Source organism: Scleropages formosus, chromosome 1 (genome assembly GCF_900964775.1).
Source record: "Scleropages formosus chromosome 1, fSclFor1.1, whole genome shotgun sequence".
Classification (NCBI taxonomy): domain Eukaryota; kingdom Metazoa; phylum Chordata; class Actinopteri; order Osteoglossiformes; family Osteoglossidae; genus Scleropages; species Scleropages formosus.
In genome coordinates, this window is record NC_041806.1 from 5,198,551 (window position 1) to 5,217,964 (window position 19,414).

The 19,414-nt window shown below is 44.1% G+C and overlaps 1 protein-coding gene across 1 annotated transcript; it reads left to right on the top strand.

Moving 5' to 3' along the window:
* The first annotated feature begins 1,965 nt into the window (after window positions 1-1,965).
* Window positions 1,966-19,117, top strand: LOC114911085 (C-type lectin domain family 4 member E-like). The gene is made up of 7 exons (XM_029254305.1): window positions 1,966-2,106; window positions 7,202-7,303; window positions 7,456-7,689; window positions 17,169-17,402; window positions 18,030-18,172; window positions 18,537-18,643; window positions 18,970-19,117. Exons 1-7 carry the CDS (start codon window positions 1,974-1,976, stop codon window positions 19,115-19,117), a joined length of 1,101 nt encoding a protein of 366 aa, XP_029110138.1. The 5' UTR covers window positions 1,966-1,973.
* The last annotated feature ends 297 nt before the right edge of the window (window positions 19,118-19,414 follow it).

Consider the following 19,414-nt stretch of genomic DNA (forward strand, 5'->3'; position numbering starts at 1 on the left):
CAACAAAAATCTCAGACTCTTGTGAAACTCTTCCCTCTAGGCTTTCAAAGCCTAGATATTTTATTCAGTGATGAACTGATTGTTTGGCTGCACCTAGTGCTCATTTCCTCTTTGACAAGCCCATCTTTAGGCGTAGCCTCCAGCTTGGGGAACTCGACATGTCAAGGCAGCAGCCAGTCACATTTACATTCATTCATCTAGATAACTTCCCCCCCAAAGCAATTCACAGTGAGCTACGCATTTAGACAATGGAGTAAATTACTGCATCAATTTAGGGTAATCTTATGGGTTGGAAATGGTAGAGAAGATTGATGGTATTCGTAGTTGCATTGTTGATTCAGATGTTCAGGTGTTCACCAAGCTTGGCATTCAGACTGCAAGCATTTCATCACCAGTCAAGGTGACATCATCAGGTGGTGACATCATCATCAATACCCATAATGTTATGGGCATTACAGCAGGAGGTGGTATTCAACCCATGTCTTCCAAGTGGAAGGTAGTAACTGTAATGGCTGCACTACGTTTTTTACCAGTGAGGGTTGCTAGCAATTGACATCAGTCACTGTTCATTTATAGCGTACAGCTCGCTATTAGAACCTGGCAAGGATCACTGTTTTATTACAGCACCTTAGAGCTTTGCTCTCCTGCCCCTACAGATAAAGAAAGTGTTGACAATTTACATTGCATTACATTACATTGCGTTGACAACATTGCTTGGGTAGTAGAGAGAGACCAGCTATGGACCAATTACAGTGCTCTACTGCTGGAGAGAAACCAGCTACGGACCAACTACAGTGCACTACTGCCGGAGAGAGACCAGCTACAAACCAATTACAGGACACTTGTTACGATGAGAAACGAGTTTCTGTCCATTTACAAAATAGTTGTAGCTGAGAGAGACCAGCTATTGGAGCAGAGCAGAAAATGTAGCGTCACAAAAGAACAGTTGGCAAGTGAGTACATTATGCTACAGCATTAAAAAAAAAAAACAATGAATAGAAGGTATCTGTAATTGGCAGATGAGTAAATTATGCTATAACGATAAAATAAGCAAACAGGTGAGTAAATGAATATGATGTATTTGTAAATTAATCTTTTTTTATTTTTTACCTGCATGTTCTTGTGTTGAGAGGGGGTGCAGTGGCGCAGTGGGTTGGACTGCAGTCCTGCTCTCCGGTGGGTCTGGGGTTCAAGTCCCGCTTGGGGTGCCTTGCGGCGGACTGGCGTCCCGTCCTGGGTGTGTCCCCTTCCCCCTCCGGCCTTACGCCCTGTGTTGCCGGGTAGGCTCTGGTTCCCCGTGACCCCGTAAGGGACAAGCGGTTCTGAAAATGTGTGTGTGTGTGTGTGTGTGTGTGTGTGTGTGTGTGTGTGTGTGTGTGTGTGTGTGTGTTCTTGTGTTTTCTACATATATACACTAAGAAATGTATTTGAAATAAAATGAAATGCAAGTTAAAGCTACAATACATCTAATGCTACGTATCTAATGTCAGTGCAAGTCTGCCCTCGGGGATGGAACAGCTTCAATTCAAGGTGTTACTACATTTCTGCTGAGAAGAAGAGTTGGGCTGACAGTCAGCTGTTCTGTCGAGAAAGAGGAGCAAATCTGGTGATCATCGACAGCAGTGAGAAACAGGTAGAAACAGAGAAAAGTGAGACATCAGCAAACACTTACTGTAGCTGTTATCTAAATAAGAAATACAACACTCGTTAAAATTGGTGCATAAATGGTTTAGTCTCTCTGTGGCTTGGGGCAAAAGTGAAACTCCTAAAATAAGTTTCATAGTATTGAGTTTCTCACATTTTTCTACGATGGTTTCTTCCTCTTTATGTTGAAATGTAAAGTGAAAATAGTGCTGCACTGCAGAAGGTTACTAAAATAAGATATACAGTTGAAGTGCAAACAATGTTCTCTATGAGCTCTTAAGTAGTAAGAAGTAGAGATCGGAACTCAAAAAAGATTCGCAATTCAGGAAATGCAGTTGGATAATATCTACAACAATACAGACATGGATGAAAATATTTATGCCAATAGAGACAACTTCAGTAGTTGTTCCACTAAAACAGAGGAGGAGGCATCAAGCAAGAGCCCTGGAACTCAACCCAAAGGTGAGAACACGCACATACACACAGCTTCTGAGGAATGTCACGCCTGAACAGGAACAGATGTTCATTGTGAATAGTAATGGACATTGGAAATTGTAGGAAAAATGTTAAATAATAGTCCAACCGCTGTGGGTCCTGACAGAGACTATAAGAGGGTGAGTGCCTGTTGGACAGTGTGAGAAGGTAAAGGAAAGCTTGAGAAAGGCTAATCAGGCTGGGATGGCTGGATTGAGGTTCAGGTCCTCGAGGAAAAGGGATTCTTGGACCAAGAGCATTATTTCCATCAAATCTCTCGTTGTGTGTTGGTGTTCAGATACATGATGAAAACGGTCCGTGCATCCGTTTCTGTCCCATCTGAACTGAAAGCGCAGCGCATAACAATGATTTGTTTTGTATCGCCTTATAATGTTTTTTTATTTATAAAAATGTTAATTAAATTTTTAATATTATATATTAATTTATAATTTCTGTATTATTGTTACGGTTGTTTGAAGAAAAGATTCATTTGAAAATCTCCACCTTTTGACATTGAAACAGCACTTCAGAAGATTATTTTCAAATCATGCCAGACCGTTTCTAAATGCGTTACTGCCTTGTTTCATGTTAAAGGAAGTCTTCAAACTCCTCCGTGAACCGCCACCTTATCGTGGTGGAGGGGTTTGAGTGCCTGAATGAGTCCAGGAGCTATGTTGTCTGGGGCTACATGCCCCTGGTAGGGTCTCCCATGGCAGACAGGTCCTGGATGACAGACGAGACAAAGCGCGGTTCAAAAACCCCTTATGACAAAAAAATCAAGGCGTCCGTTTACCCCGCCCGGTATGGGGTCACCGGGGCCCCACCCTGGAGCCAGGCCTGGGGGGGGGGCTCGCATGCGAGCGCCTGGTGGCCAGGTCTATGCCCACGGGGCCTGGCCGGGCTCAGCCCGAAGCCACAACGTGGAGCCGCTCTTCGGTGGGCTCACCACCTGCCGGAGAAACCATAAGGGGCCGGTGCGTTGTGATTTGGGCGGTGGTCGGGGCCGAGTGCCCGGCCGACCCAAACCTCGGGCGCCAACTCTGGTTTTTGGGACTTGGAATGTCACCTCACTGGCGGGGAAGGAGCCTGAGCTGGTGCGGGAAGTTGAGAGATACCGTCTAGATATAGTCGGGCTCACTTCCACTCACAGCTTGGGTTCTGGAACCACTCTACTCGATCGAGGGTGGACTCTCCACTATTCTGGCGTTGCCCAAGGTGAGAGGCGGCGGGCTGGTGTGGGCTTATTAATAGCCCCCCAGTTCAGCCGCCGTGTGTTGGAGTCTACCCCGGTGAATGAGAGGGTCATCTCCCTACGCCTTCGGGTCAGGGAACGGTCTCTCACTGTCGTTTGTGCTTATGCGCCTAGCGGCAGTGTAGAGTACCCGGCCCTTTTAGAGTCCCTGGGGGGCGTGCTGGAAAGCGCTCCCACTGGGGACTCTGTCGTTCTACTGGGGGACTTTAACGCCCACGTGGGCAGCGACAGTGATACCTGGAGGGGCGTGATTGGGAGGAACGGCCTCCCTGATCTGAACCCGAGCGGTGAGTTGTTATTGGATTTCTGTGCTAGTCGCGGTTTATCCATAACGAACACCATGTTCATGCATAAGGGTGTCCACCAGTGCACTTGGCACCAGGACACCCTGGGTCGGAGGTCGATGATCGACTTTGTAGTCGTTTCTTCTGACCTTCGGCCATATGTCTTGGACACTCGGGTGAAGAGAGGGGCTGAGCTGTCAACTGATCACCACCTGGTGGTGAGTTGGATTCGATGGCGGGGGAAAAAGCTGGACAGACCTGGCAGGCCCAAACGCATAGTGAGGGTCTGTTGGGAACGTTTGGCGGAGGCCCCTGTCAGAGAGGTCTTCAACTCCCACCTCCGACAGAGCTTCAACCAGGTCCCGAGGGAGGTGGGGGACATTGAGTCTGAATGGACTATGTTCCGCTCCTCCATTGTCGGTGCGGCTGTTTGGAGCTGCGGCCATAAGGTCTCCGGTGCCTGTCGCGGCGGCAATCCCCGAACACGGTGGTGGACACCGGAAGTAAGGGATGCCGTCAAGCTGAAGAAGGAGTTCTATCGGGCCTGGCTGGCTCATGGGACTCCTGAAGCAGCTGACGGGTACTGACGGGCCAAACGGAGCGCGGCTCTGGCAGTCGCCGCGGCAAAAACTCGGGCTTGGGAGGAGTTCGGTGAGGCCATGGAGGAGGACTTTCGGTCGGCCTCAAAGAGATTCTGGCAAACCGTCCGGCGACTCAGAGGGGGGAAGCGGTGTTCCACGAACACTGTTTACAGTGGAAGTGGTGCGCTGCTGACCTCAGCTGAGGATGTTCTCGGGCGGTGGAAGGAGTACTTTGAGGATCTCCTCAATCCCTCCGACACGCCTTCCGTAGAGGAAGCTGAGGCTGGGGACTCGGAGGGGGACTCGTCCATTACCCTGGCTGAAGTTGCTGAGGTAGTCAAAAAACTCCTCGGTGGCAAGGCTCCGGGGGTGGATGAGATCCGCCCCGAGTTTCTCAAGTCTCTGGATGTTGTGGGGCTGTCTTGGCTGACACGCCTCTGCAGCATCGCGTGGAGTTCGGGAACGGTGCCTCTGGACTGGCAGACCGGGGTGGTGGTCCCTCTTTTTAAGAAGGGGGACCGGAGATTGTGTTCCAACTACAGGGGGATCACACTCCTTAGCCTCCCTGGGAAAGTCTATGCCAGGGTACTGGAAAGGAGAATCCGACCGATAGTCGAACCTCGGATTCAGGAGGAGCAATGCGGTTTTCGCCCTGGCCGTGGAACACTGGACCAGCTCTATACCCTCACTAGGGTGTTGGAGGGTTCGTGGGAGTTTGCCCAACCAGTCCATATGTGTTTTGTGGACCTGGAGAAGGCATTCGACCGTGTCCCTCGTGGCATCCTGTGGGGGGTGCTTCGGGATTATGGGGTTCGGGGCTCGTTGCTACGGGCTGTTCGTTCCCTGTATGACCGGAGCAGGAGCTTGGTTCGCATTGCCGGCAGTAAGTCAGACCTGTTCCCGGTGCATGTTGGACTCCGCCAGGGCTGCCCTTTGTCACCGATTCTGTTCATTATTTTTATGGACAGAATTTCTAGGCGCAGTCAGGGAACGGAGGGTGTCTGTTTTGGTGGCCGCGAGATCTCGTCTCTGCTTTTTGCGGACGATGTGGTCCTGTTGGCTTCATCAAGTCAAGACTTGCAGTGTGCACTGGGGAGGTTTGCAGCCGAGTGCGAAGCGGCGGGGATGAGAATCAGCACCTCCAAATCCGAGGCCATGGTTCTCAGTCGGAAAAAGGTGGATTGCTCCCTCCGGGTTAGGGGGGAGTTGCTCCCTCAAGTGGAGGAGTTTAAGTATCTTGGGGTCTTGTTCACGAGTGAGGGAAAAATGGAGCGGCAGGTCGACAGACGGATCGGTGCGGCGTCTGCAGTAATGCGGTCATTGTACCGGTCTGTTGTGGTGAAGAGGGAGCTGAGTCGTAAGGCGAAGCTCTCAATTTACTGGTCGATCTACGTTCCTACCCTCACCTATGGTCATGAACTCTGGATCATGACCGAAAGAATGAGATCGCGGATACAAGCGGCAGAAATGAGTTTCCTCCGCAGAGTGGCTGGGCGCACCCTTAGGGATAGGGTGAGGAGCTCAGTCACCCGGGAGGAGCTCGGAGTAGAGCCGCTGCTCCTCCACATCGAGAGGAGCCAGTTGAGGTGGCTCGGGCATCTGTTCCGGATGCCTCCTGGACGCCTCCCTGGGGAGGTGCTCCGGGCTTGTCCCACTGAGAGGAGGCCTCGGGGCAGACCCAGGACACGTTGGAGAGACTATGTCTCCCGGCTGGCCTGGGAACGCCTTGGGGTTCCCCCAGAGGAGCTGGAGGAGGTGTGCGGGGAGAGGGAGGTCTGGAGTACTCTGCTCGGACTGCTGCCCCCGCGACCCGGCCCCGGATAAAAGCGGAGGAAGATGGATGGATGGATGGATGGAAGTCTTCAAAAATTCAGTTTTCAAAACTAGAAATGAATATGTCACAGCTGCGATTTTAACTTTGCTATTATTTGAATTTTTATATCATCTCAGTTCATACTCAGTAACTGCTGGTCCAATGCAGGGTTGAGGTGGTCCAGGGCCTATTCTGGAAACACAGGGCAGACCCTGGACAAGACAACATTCATTGATTCATTTCGCAGACACTTTTCCCCACAGCAACGTACATCTCATAGAAAACTAAAGTGAGTGCATTACATCAACAGAAAGAGAGACTTAGATGCTGATGCGTGATTCTAAATTTAATTTGTTACTTTCCGCCATATGAGCCATTGTACACCACACAAGGAGCTGTGCACAGCGTTATCTGTTCTTCAAGTTATTGAACATAAACATTTACACAGTAACATGCACGAAAAAGATTGTGGGAGAAGTGAGATTGAAGAGGAGAGTTTGAACACCCTTCCGTTTAATTTAGGATGAACAGAAACGGCAGTATGGTGGTGCAGCGGGTTGCACTGTTGTCTCACAGCACCTGGTGTTGAGACATGGGTTAGAATCCAAGATGAGCTCTGGTCTGCTGATAGTACAACATGGACAAGCTGAGAATAACAAAAACGATGATAAATAAAACCACAATTTTGGGGGAATAAAGAAGTACCAACAAAATATGTAACATAAAAAAGATCAGCGTGTGTTGCAAGTTCTTTTTAATGCTGTTCACTTCAGACATGCTGTCGTCATGGATTCTTTTCTAGAAACTCTGAAGTTAAGTTGCAAATAAAGGAACTTGGGTTTTTCAAGGAAACTCAAGGCACATGATTTCCTCATTAGAATAGATTTTCATTTTCAAAGGTTCTATAAGTGAGATAATATTGTGAGAATAAATTTTGACTTGAGAACAGTGAACAGACCCACACAGTCGGTTTTTAATGGTGTACAATTCATGCCAGAGCTTTTTATTCCCCTAACAGAAGTTCTGTCATTTTTCCTGAAGAATTAACCTTACAGCACCACAGTATTATGAACGTGAATCCTGTACCTGTTCAGTCCATGAGAATTTGTCCATATATAACAGTTTCATAATTGAGATGTTTGTGTCTCTACAGGATCTGAATCTCAAAGGAAACAACCCTACAGATGGGCTACAGTGTGTCTGGGGTTGCTGTGTGTTTTCCTGCTGACGGCCCTCATAGTGCTGAGTGTTAACTGTGAGTTTGTGTCTTACACATTATTACTGATCTTTCAGCAGCTGAGTTATTTCTTCCTATGTCTTTCTGTCTAATCCTAGATGTCACTGTGATTTACTTACTTCTTTACATTGGGGTAACTGTGTTGTGTTATTTTTTTCTCACCACTACAGATAAGAGTTCTGATGGTCTTCATACAAAATACAAGGCCTTGAAGGCTGAGAGAGACCAGCTCTGGACCAATTTGACCTCAATGGTGGCAGACAGAGACCAGCTACAAACCAATTACAGGACACTTGTTACGATGAGAAACGAGTCGCTGTCCATTTACAAAATAGTTGTAGCTGAGAGAGACCAGCTATTGGAGCAGAGCAGAAAATGTAGCGTCACAAAAGAACAGTTGGCAAGTGAGTACATTATGCTACAGCATTAAAAAAAAAAAGCAATGAATAGAAGGTATCTGTAATTGGCAGATGAGTAAATTATGCTATAATGTTAAAATAAGCAAACAGGTGAGTAAATGAATATGATGTATTTGTAAATTAATCTTTTTTTATTTTTTTACCTGCATATTCTTGTGTTTTCTACATATATACACTAAGAAATGTATTTGAAATAAAATGAAATGCAAGTTAAAGCTACAATACATCTAATGCTACGTATCTAATGTCAGTGCAAGTCTGCCCTCGGGGATGGAACAGCTTCAATTCAAGGTGTTACTACATTTCTGCTGAGAAGAAGAGTTGGGCTGACAGTCAGCTGTTCTGTCGAGAAAGAGGAACAAATCTGGTGATCATCGACAGCAGTGAGAAACAGGTAGAAACAGAGAAAAGTGAGACATACTAACATAAATGTGACATACTTACATAACAGAAAACTGAAATTAGTAAAATTAGGTCTCAAACATAAAATGGTGTGTCTACTGTAAACGGAAAATTAAATATAAAAAAAAAATTCAAAACTTGAATATAAATTTATAATTTTAATCCATTTCAAAAATTTAGATGTTTGTTAACAGCTTTAAAGAGCTTTTCTGGATTGGGCTGAGTGACAAAATGACTGAAGGAACCTGGAAATGGGTGGATGGCACAACACTGTTGAAGGGAAAAGGGTAAGAGTTCATTAAACACTGTCCCCATGAGTCAAACAAGGTAAAATTTCACTCTGTATTGTTAGACAGGTAGATGCATAATCCCAACTCGGAGATTTGACGCTTTTCAACACACAGTGTTCTCAGTCAGTAACGTCCAGATGAGATCTTTACTGCCAGGTCAAATAACAAGAATTTCTTGCACACAGAAACTGGAGGAACGGACAGCCTGATGACTACAGAAAAGATGAAGACTGTGCAGAGACGCAATATATTTCTGGAGACCCTCAGGCGGTTTGGAACGACTCTCCATGCAACAATGAACGATGCTGGATCTGTGAAGGCCGTCCTTTAAATGTACGGATCTTCTGAACGTGTATTTAGCAGGAAGGAACAGGAAGGAACAAATTCCAGTACTTCTTTCATTTTTCAGTGTTGAGGTTTATGTCACAAGGTAGAAGGTACTGTGGGGGGGTGACCATAGGAACTGCCAAATTCAGCACGCACCTGTTGCTTTGCGGCAGTTTGATAGGGTTGTGTCCCTCAGCACCTGGCCAGGCTTCCGGTGGCAGGGCCACGTGGTACAGGGACTCTTTCACGGCACCAAAATTGCATCCTACCGCTCACGCCATAGGTCACTGAAACCTGCTGGTGATGTTATTCCTTGTTGTTTGCAAGCCCTGCAGCTTGTAATTTCATTTATTTCTTATATTTCCCAGCTTGCAATGAAATAACAGCGCATGACAGGTCCTTTAAGGCCAGTTTAGTACCTTCACTCACAAAAACTACTATACTAGTTTACAAATAATATTTACTAACACATCTTCTTTTTTGGATTCAGCACAGAAAATAAATTGCACTCTTTTGCAACATATTGAAGTCCTGCTAAAAATATTGTTTTTTTTTTCTTGGCCTAGAGTCTTACACAGCAGATGTGACATTTTTAAATAGCCCTAAGCAGTCGCTGAGCTGCTGTGTGACTGCAGGTGTGTGAAAACCTCAGGAACCATCATGAGAAAATGCATGATATTAGAAAATCCCTCGCTTCTGAGTTAGTACTTATGTTGATATGTACAGTTGTTGATTTCACTGGTGCTTCTCTCCAAAAGTGACGTGCACTTCAGAGTATACAACAGTTTGTTTTACAGCGAGTACAATAATTTTTCATACACACTTTATTATCCAAGCACAGATTGTCTTGTACCGTTGTTATGCTGCCAAGCCTTGATTGATGCCACAGTGTAACAAATTTAATTTAATAAATTGATTTTTTTATTTGCCTTTTCCGTTGAGTTTTGTTAGATAAATTATACTTTTGGCATTAGCTATACTATATTTCAATTTTTAGAACAATACTTCATGTGTTTTTTTTAATATGTCAGTTTTTAGAAAAATATTCCACATTCCTGAAATTAGCCAATTTGGCATATTTTGGCTCTGTGTTCCAAGCACCAAATATTCCAGTACCTTTTAGGATCTGTTACTGTCTAGAATGTTTTGGTACTTTTCAGAATGTTCTGGTGCCTTCTAGAATCTGCCAATGGCTGCTGTGTTTCAGTATTTTTTTTAAAACGTGCAGAACATCTGTGTAATTTTTTTAATGCATGGTGCTGAAAATCTCTCAATAATATTCCTTGTATGTGTGAGCAAAAAATGTATTAAAACAGTGAAAGCAAGAGTTCTGTGGCTAAAACTGACACTCCAGAAGAACTAGTTGTTTTTTTTATAACCAGTAAACTTTAACTAATCATAAATCGTAAATGTTAGTTTCAGGTGTTGCAAGTAAGTTAATCCTGGCGGCTCACATCCAAGCACTTCATTGCAGTGTAAGGGAACATCTGTTGATAATACTAAAAAATTTAGTTATAAAAAAAAAAAGAAAAAAACAACAACAACAACAAACCCAACAATAACAAGTTCTCTAAACTGAGGTTTCCTGGGTGTGTTACCTCTAAGAATGAAACCAAAAATGCTGCAGGTTTCTAAATAAAATGACATGTAACACACATGACGAAACACATCAAAAGAAATGTCGTAGAATTCCCCATTAATATTGCCCGTTTTTTGTTCCGAGTTTTAATTACGCAACGTGTCTAGGCTATTTCTTTTCCTCTTTTCATATATTTCTCAAGAATCTTACAATAATATGTACTGGAGCAGGAAGCAATTTAGATGTTTCACAAAAATATTTTTTTAGAGAGTTATTTAATGTCTTCTGCATTAGTGCCAATGGGAAAGAGCATATTTAAGATATCCAAGCATTCCTATTGCAAAAAAGTTACAGTATTACAGTAAGGGTTTGTATATCATTAAAGAAAGAAAGTACACAGACACACACACACACACACACACACACTTTCTGAAACCACTTATCCCAAGTGGGGTCGTGGCAAATTGGAGCCTAACCCGGCAACACAGGGCGCAAAGCTGGAAGGGGAGGGGAGATAACCAAGACGGGATGCCAGTCATCGCAAGGCACTCCAAGCAGGACTTGACCCCCAGACCCCCCGGAGAGCAGGTACGGTCCCACCCACTGTGCCACCACACCCCCCTCAATTCCTGGTCACCTTCCCAGTAATTTTTTTTCTTTTTGGAGATACATATAAACATTTGCGTTAAATTACTGGGGTAGCTGCATAAAGGTTTATCCGAGCGTGATTTTAAAGTTATAGTGTATAAACATTTACACTTTACATAAACTTAAGAGATCATGGGCGAAGTCAGTTTTAAGACTATTTTTAAATATGGACAGGGATTCAGCAGTTCTGAGTGAGAAGGGGAGGTTGTTCCACCACAACGGGGCCAGAACCGAGAACCTTAGTGCTTAAGACAGTAGGATTTAATCAGTCATACTTCTGACATACTTCAGCATGTCAGAAGTATCAGACTGATAAAATCCTAATGTCTTATGTTCATCTTTCACAGCTTTGACCTAGTCTTCATAAGCTGAGTCAGGTAAGGCAAGACATCTGGGCTTTTCATTAAACTGTAACACTGGCAACCCACTTCTGTTCCTCCCTTGCCATGAAAACTACATGGGTGGTCAGTATGGGGCAAGTTTGACTTGATGCCAACAACATAGTGACGGACAGATTTAGAGGTCAAACAACACTTTGATGCACAACACTTTTAAAAAATTAGTTTTCAATTTTTTATTTATTTATTTTTTAATAATTTCACTGTTAATATCCTATTCCCCACAACCCTGGGGCAATCATTACAAGGCATTTATGTGAACAGCCATAGCGCACTCACATCATTACACATGCATCAGTTAGCAGCAGCACCTTAGTATTCACAGAGAGTGGAGGAGAGCAACCTGATGACTATGGAAGTGGTGAGGACTGTGCTGAGACTGACAGTGTTAAGGGTAAATCCTGAAAAGGCTTGGAATGACTGTCCATGTCACTTTGGAGTGAATTGGATCTGCACAACAAAAGTGTTTTTCTTAAGCTAACATACTTTTCTTGAAAACACACACACACAGATTGGTAGAAGCTGCTTGTCCTGAGCAGGGTTGTGGTGAGCCAGGGCCTAACCTGGCAGCACAGGGTGTGGGGCTAGAGGGAGAGGGGAGACACCCAGGAGAGGATGCCAGTCTGTCACAAGGCATCCCAAGCGGGACTCGAAGCCCAGACCCACCGGAAAGGAGGACCCGGCCAAACCCGCTGTGCCACCACGCCCCACACCCTGCGAAAACTGTAATGCAAAATTTCAGCGAAGTTACTTTCCAGAAAACCAAGCGGAAAGGAATTTTTTTCCTGAAATGTAATCCAAATGGTATGACTTACAAATTAAGTACAATTAAAGGTAATTTATAAATGTACATTTTTTTTCTTAAAATTTGTCTGAAAAAAGTTTATATGTGGTTCAAACAAGCCCCCACGCACCACAATATAACTTGTAGTGGTGTATTCATTAAAACTGTCAATCTGTTGAGCAGCGGTGAAACTGAACCTGTTTAGACCTTCAATAAACTGACCAATGACACACAAAATGATTAATAGAAAGTTTGTTAAAAGTAAAGTACAGTTCAAATTGATTAATAAAATACCTTCCACTGTATTTGTGTGTTGACAAAAGTTATCTATTAAAATGGAACAAATCTGACTCTGTGGGGTCACATCATATTTTCTTCATTAATAAATAGACTGTTCAGCTGTGAAACACAAAATTATCAGTAAAACATACAAAATGCTCATGACTGGCACTACAATATACACTTTGTGTATATTTCGTTCTGTCATTAACTGAGTTACTGAGTACCTCTGAGTTCCTCTAGCTATACAAAAGAGTTATGCGATATTTTCCATTTGGAAACTCCCTGAAAAGGGCCTGAAGGTTAAAGAATGTCCACCCCGTACAAATTTTGACAGCTTAGCTATTCATTAATCATTCTGGAAAATCAGAGCTAAAATTTATTTCCACTGACCAAGGGTACATAAAGCAGCACAGATTAAGAAGAGAAGCCTATTCCGTCTGAACATTATTGAAATTATGGCAACAGAGAATAATATCTACACCGTTACAGAAACTGATGCCGACAGAAATGCTTACAAAAATTCAGACAACAAAGCTCATACCATCAGCACATGGGATCTAATTTCAGATGGGGACCAAGGAACTCAACCCACAGGTAAGAACACACAAATGCCTGCATAATCACAATCGACTGTAAATAACACACAATTCTGATATACTCTACGCTCACATATATAGACATGTACAGTACATACACAGAAACACTGTATTGACTACAATTTACATTTACATTTAACATTACATACAATTTACAAAACATACATTTTGCATTAATTTACATTTGACTACAATTTACATTTACGTTATATACAATTGTATGCACACAGACGAACCATCAGGAATGCATTTTACGAGTGATACATTAAGAAGCAAAAGGATGATTAAAAGATTCAGGGGGACATGTTTTTATTTTCTACATTGCCTGTTGTGTTACACTTGGAAGTGGGTAACTGAACAATCAAGGGCCGTTAACCACTAACTAAAACCTCAGAACACAAAACTAAAAGTAATGGCTTATTATGCTGATAAATCTTCATATTGCATAACATTCAAATTTTGCACTACCTGCTAAGCAGCCTTTTTATAGCAGTAATAGCACCAATGCCAAGTACTAATACCTGAATGTCCCTATTTTACTCAGATGTGCTATATACACTCTATTTTACCTTACTATTTTATGCCCCCCGTCCTGGGTGTGTCCCCTCCCCCTCCGGCCTCACGCCCTGTGTTACCGGGTAGGCTCCGGTTCCCCGTGACCCCGTATGGGACAAGCGGTTCTGAAAATGTGTTTGTGTGTGTGTGTGTATTTTATGCCTTAGTTCTATATCATACAAAGTAATCACATATGTTCAGATATCAAAACAAAAACTCGTAGTCATAGTGCCAAGTGTTTATTGTGAGCTATTTACACTTTATTACTGATCTCTTTCAGTGGTTGAGATGGGTGATAAATAGTTATGCAGATAGACACTTTTTTTAACATAAATTAAATCTTTTATTGTTATATTTTCATTCTTTTGTTTATTACAGGGGTGCGGTGGCGCAGTGGGTTGGACCACGGTCCTACTCTCCAGTGGGTCTGGGGTTCGAGTCCCGCTTGGGGTGCCTTGCGACGGACTGGCGTCCCGTCCTGGGTGTGTTCCCTCCCCCTCCGGCCTTACGCCCTGTGTTACCGGGTGGGCTCCGGTTCCCCGTGACCCTGTATGGGACAAGCGGTTCTGAAAATGTGTGTGTGTTTATTACGAATGACTGATTGTTTAATGTGAGGGTGTTTAGGTCTGGAGTCTGTTTTAACTGACGTCGAGAGATTTTCATTGATCGCAACACAGTGGCTTTATTTGCGCAGCTCTAATGTTATTATAGCACTTTCAATTATTCCATAACTGAGTTATTAATTACCGACAGTTTATTTCGCTAAGAACTCCACATAAAATATAAATTTCATTGATGCTATTCCACTCCCGTCAGCGTGCAGTGTGTCTGCAGCAATACAGGCTGAACCCAACGTGGCCACATACTGACTTTGTGTTCACACTTGGGAAGTGAGTCTGAGGAAGTACAGTCACCTGGTGACACTGGACACTGTTTCAATGTCTAGTGTCTCTTACCATGAATGTTGTTAGTTGGAGTTCAGTGTCATCTACAGTCAATTTGATCACACACACACACACAGACATTTGCTGAAACTGCATCTCCCAAGGGGGGTTGCGGCGAGCCGGAGCCTAACCTGGCATCACATGGCACAAGGCTGAAGGGAGAGAGGACACACCCAGGATGGGATGCCAGTCCATCACAAAGCACTTGAAGTGGGGCTCGAACCCCAGACCCACCAGAAAAGAGGACGCAAGCAAACGCGCTGCACTGCTGCGCCACTGCACCCCCTCCTTGGTGTGATCATTGCTCAGTTTTTCCTTCAGACCCTTTAGAAAACTGCATTTCAGCATGATTGCATCCTGCTGTATGAACTGTTTCTTTTTTAACCATCATGCATTATGTACAATTCAGACAATAAAACCCATTCAATAAGAACAACAAATGTTCACTGCATGAGGAACCTTAAAGACCAATTAAAAATTATACCCCAAGACTCTGAAGTCTAGACACCCATTTAAAAACGTATTATTGTGACAGGGGTGCAGGGGTGCGGTGGCGCAGTGGGTTTGACCAGGTCCTGCTCTCCAGGGGGTCTGGGGTTTGAGTCCCGCTGGGGGTGCCTTGCAACGGACTGGCGTCCTGTCCTGGGTGTGTCCCCCTCCCCCTCCGACCTTATCCCCTGTGTTGCCAAGTAGGCTCCGTGACCCCGTATGGGACAAGCGGTTCTGAAAATATGTGTGTGTATTGTGACATGATCCCTTTAATGCATTCTTACATGCAACAAATAAAAAGACCATTTTAACAGAAGATACAAAAAATTCTTGACAAACACCCACATCCAATGAAAAAACTGCAGTATAGTTAACTACACCAAAAATATGTTAAAATCACCCAAAATTTAGTATTTGTTTTAAAGGGCTTCTTAAATCCTGCATGCATGGTGATGCACAAAGGAGGATAAAAAAAGTTAAATGGATTAAGTAACAATGTTTATACATGGAGGGGGGTGCGGTGGCGCAGTGGGTTGGGCCACGGTCCTGCTTTCCGGTGGGTCTGGGGTTCGAGTCCCTCTTGGGGTGCCTTGTGACGGACTGGTGTCCCGTCCTGGGTGTGTTCCCTCCCCCTCTGGCCTTACGCCCTGTGTTACCGGGTGGGCTCCGGTTCCCCGTGACCCAGTATGGGACAAGCGGTTCTGAAAATGTGTGCGTGTGCGTGTGCGTGTGTGTGTGTGTTTATTTATACATGTATAAAACCCAACATCCTACACCCTTCGCTAACATAGAACCCAACACACAACAAAAAACACTGGGCAGGAAGGGGAAGAAGGTCAGGAACAGGGATCCTTGGACCGAGAACATTTTTTCCTTGATGCCGCATCCATATCTCGTGTTGTGTGACGGTGTCCCGATTCATAAGATTCATAATGAAAATTGTCTCTGCGTCCTTTCCTGTCCCATCAGAACTCAGAACACAGCACATTGTCTGAACCACTTGTCCCATACAGGGTCATGGGGAGCCAGAGCCTAACCCAGCAATACAGGGTGTAAGGCTGGAGGGGAAGGGGACACACCCAGGATGGGATGCCAGTCCATCATAAGGCACCCCAAGCGGGACTTGAACCAGACAGACCAGTGAGCAGGACCCGGTCCAACCCACTGCGCCACCCCCTCCCTCAGAACACAGCACCTTACAATAATTTATTTATGTATTCTTATTAAGGTTGGTTAAAGAAAGGATTCATATGAAAATGATGACATTTTGATATTGAAACACCCTTTCAGAAAATTGTTTTCAAAGCACTCCAGATCGGTTCTAAATGCATTATTGACATGTTTATTTTTTAAGGATGTCTTCAGATATCTGTTTTTAAATCCGGAAATGAATATGTCACAGTTGCAATTTTCATTTTATTATTAACAAAAAACCATGATAAATAAAAACAGAATTTTATTGGGATAAAATACTAACAACCTCCCCGTAAAATATGCACGATTAAAAAGTTCTGTTTACCGCTGTTCACTTCTGACATGCTGTTTTCATGGAATCTTTTCTTGAAACTTTGAGGTTAAGTTGCAGATAAAGGAACTTGGCATTTTCAAGGAAACACAGAGCCCATGATTTCCTCATTAGAATCGATTTTCATTTCTATAGGTTCTTAAAGTGAGATGATATTGTGAGAATGGATTTTGACATCAGAGCAGTTAACTGACCCACACAGTCAGTTTTTAATGGTGTACAATTGTTGCCAGAGTTTTTTTCCCCTAACAGAAGTTCTGTGATTTTTCTCTGCAGAATTAACCTTACAGCACCACAGTATTATGAATGTAAATCCTGTACCTGTTCAGTCTGTGAGAATTCATCCATATATAACAATTTCATAATCAAGATGTTTGTGTCACTAGAGGATCTGAATCTCAAAGGAAACAACCCTACAGATGGGCTACAGTGTGTCTGGGGTTGCTGTGTGTTTTCCTGCTGACGGCCCTCATAGTGCTGAGTGTTAACTGTGAGTTTGTGTCTGACACATTATTATTGATCTATTATCAGCTGAGTTATTTCTTCCTATGTCTTTCTGTCTAACGCTAGATGTCACCGTGATTTACTTACTTCTTTACATTGGGGTAACTGTGTTGTGTTTTTTTTTTTTTCTCACCACTACAGATAAGAGTTCTGATGGTCTTCATACAAAACATGAGGCCTTGAAGGCTGAGAGAGACCAGCTCTGGACCAATTTGAGCTCAGTGGTAGCAGACAGAGACCAGCTACAGACCAGTTACTACACTGCAGTAAAAGAGAGAGACCAGCTGCAGTCCAGTAACAGCGTACTGACAACAGAGAAAAACCAGCTGGAGACGAATTACAGGAACTGTTCTGTCTCAAAAGAGCAACTGGAGAGTGAGTTCTTCAGCACAATAGAAATACGTCAATGAATTTATATTCACCACGTGTCCTGATCAGGGTCACATTAGTTCAGGCCCTATCCTGGAATCACTGGGCACAAGGCGGGGGGTGTGGGGGTGGGAGTGAGTAGCGCTGCCCCCTCCCGGTGCCTGGGTGGGGCGAGAGATCATGGGTTTGATTCTTGATTGGTCGCTGTGGAGTTTGCATGTTCTTCCCGTGTGTGTGTGTGTGTGTGTGTGTGTGTGTGACTTCTTCCTGGTGCTCTGAATTCCTCCCTAAGACAAGCAGTTCAGTTACATTAGTCACTATGTAGCTCATGGAGTGTGAAGGGGATGTGTCTGCGGCTACCCATGACCTGGGTGTACCACCCTCAGCCTTGTGCCCAGTGCTTCCAGGATAGGCTCCAGATCACCAGGACCCTGCTCAGGCCTACCAGTTGTTGAAACTGGAGGAAACACATTGAAGAAAGACTTGGATGTGTCGTAGGGTAGAATGTATATGTTTATGTGACACAGTAAATCTTTTCGCTCTGTGGTCTTATCAGAGTGCAGCCACTCATCTGTACCCAGTAGGGAATAAAAATTACTGTCCATTTTCAACACATACCTGTCTGTGCTGCAGAGCAAGTCTGTCCAGAACGGTGGAACAGCTTCAAGTTCAGCTGTTACTACATTTCTAATGAGGAGAAGAACTGGGATGACAGCAGGCAGTACTGTACAGACAGAGGAGCAGATCTGGTGATCATCGATAGCAAAGAGGAGCAGGTGAGATGATCAAGAAGAGGGAAAAATTTAAATCATGTAAATGTTCGACAGTTTGCATTGTGTCCCTATAATTAACAAAAGCTGCTGTTAAGTAAAGCAGAATTACAGTGAGATGATACCACACACACACACACACACACACATTTTCAGAACCGCTTGTCCCATACAGGGTCACGGAGCCAACCCGGTAACACAGGGCGTAAGGCCAGAGGGGGAGAGGACACACCCAGGACGGGACGCCAGTCCGTCGCAAGGCACCCCAAGCGGGACTCGAACCCCAGACCCACCGGAGAGCAGGACTGTGGTCCAACCCACTGCGCCACCGCACCCCGAGATGATACCAAATTGTGACATTTCACTTCAGGCCTTCATTGACCTCTTTAATGGTTATTTCTGGATTGGACTGAGTGACAAAGAGAGAGAAGGAACCTGGAAATGGGTGGATGGCACAATAATGCCACAGTACGAAGGGTAAGAGCTCAAAAAACACTCTTGGAGAGTAACCCAGGCTCTTACTCAGACTAACACTCCTCAAATCCCTTAACAAATGTAAAAATCTAAAGAAAAGTATTGAGCACAGACCTCTGCATAATAGAAACCATAACAGTTCTTTAACAAGAAAGCTGAGTCGAACCCTTGAAAAACACCACTGACACCTCCAAAATAGTTCATATACAGACAACGTCATCACTGTTACCGTGACACAAAAATCACACACAGCATTCACATTCAGAGCAGGAGTTTTAGAGTCAGATCTCATTAACACATTTCTTTATGTTTATTTTTGATGCCCACAGAACCTGGTGTTCTGACCAGCCTGACAACTTTGAACGAAGTGAGGACTGTGTAGAGACCAGGCTTATGGAACCTGAACCCAATAAGAGATGGAACGACCTGTCCTGTGACAGTGTTCTGCGATGGATCTGTGAAAAAAAAAGCCAGTAGCTAACGGATTACATTCACAAGTGAATTTTTCCTTGCTCTTGTTGTTATTAATTTCTGTCTTCTTAAAACATCGCAACTCATTTCCAGCTGCCTTGAGTGTGTCTCAAAAACTTATGTACACACATAATATACATCGTCTCACAAATGTGGAAGTGCCTTTGCCTTCCTTTGCGTTAGCCGACCGTTCTTAACACCAAATATTTACCTCCAGTAAAATATATGCAAAGCATTTTTTGTACATTGAAGTGTGTATGCATTTTCTGAGACACTATGTTTACCTAATGCAATTCCTTTCTG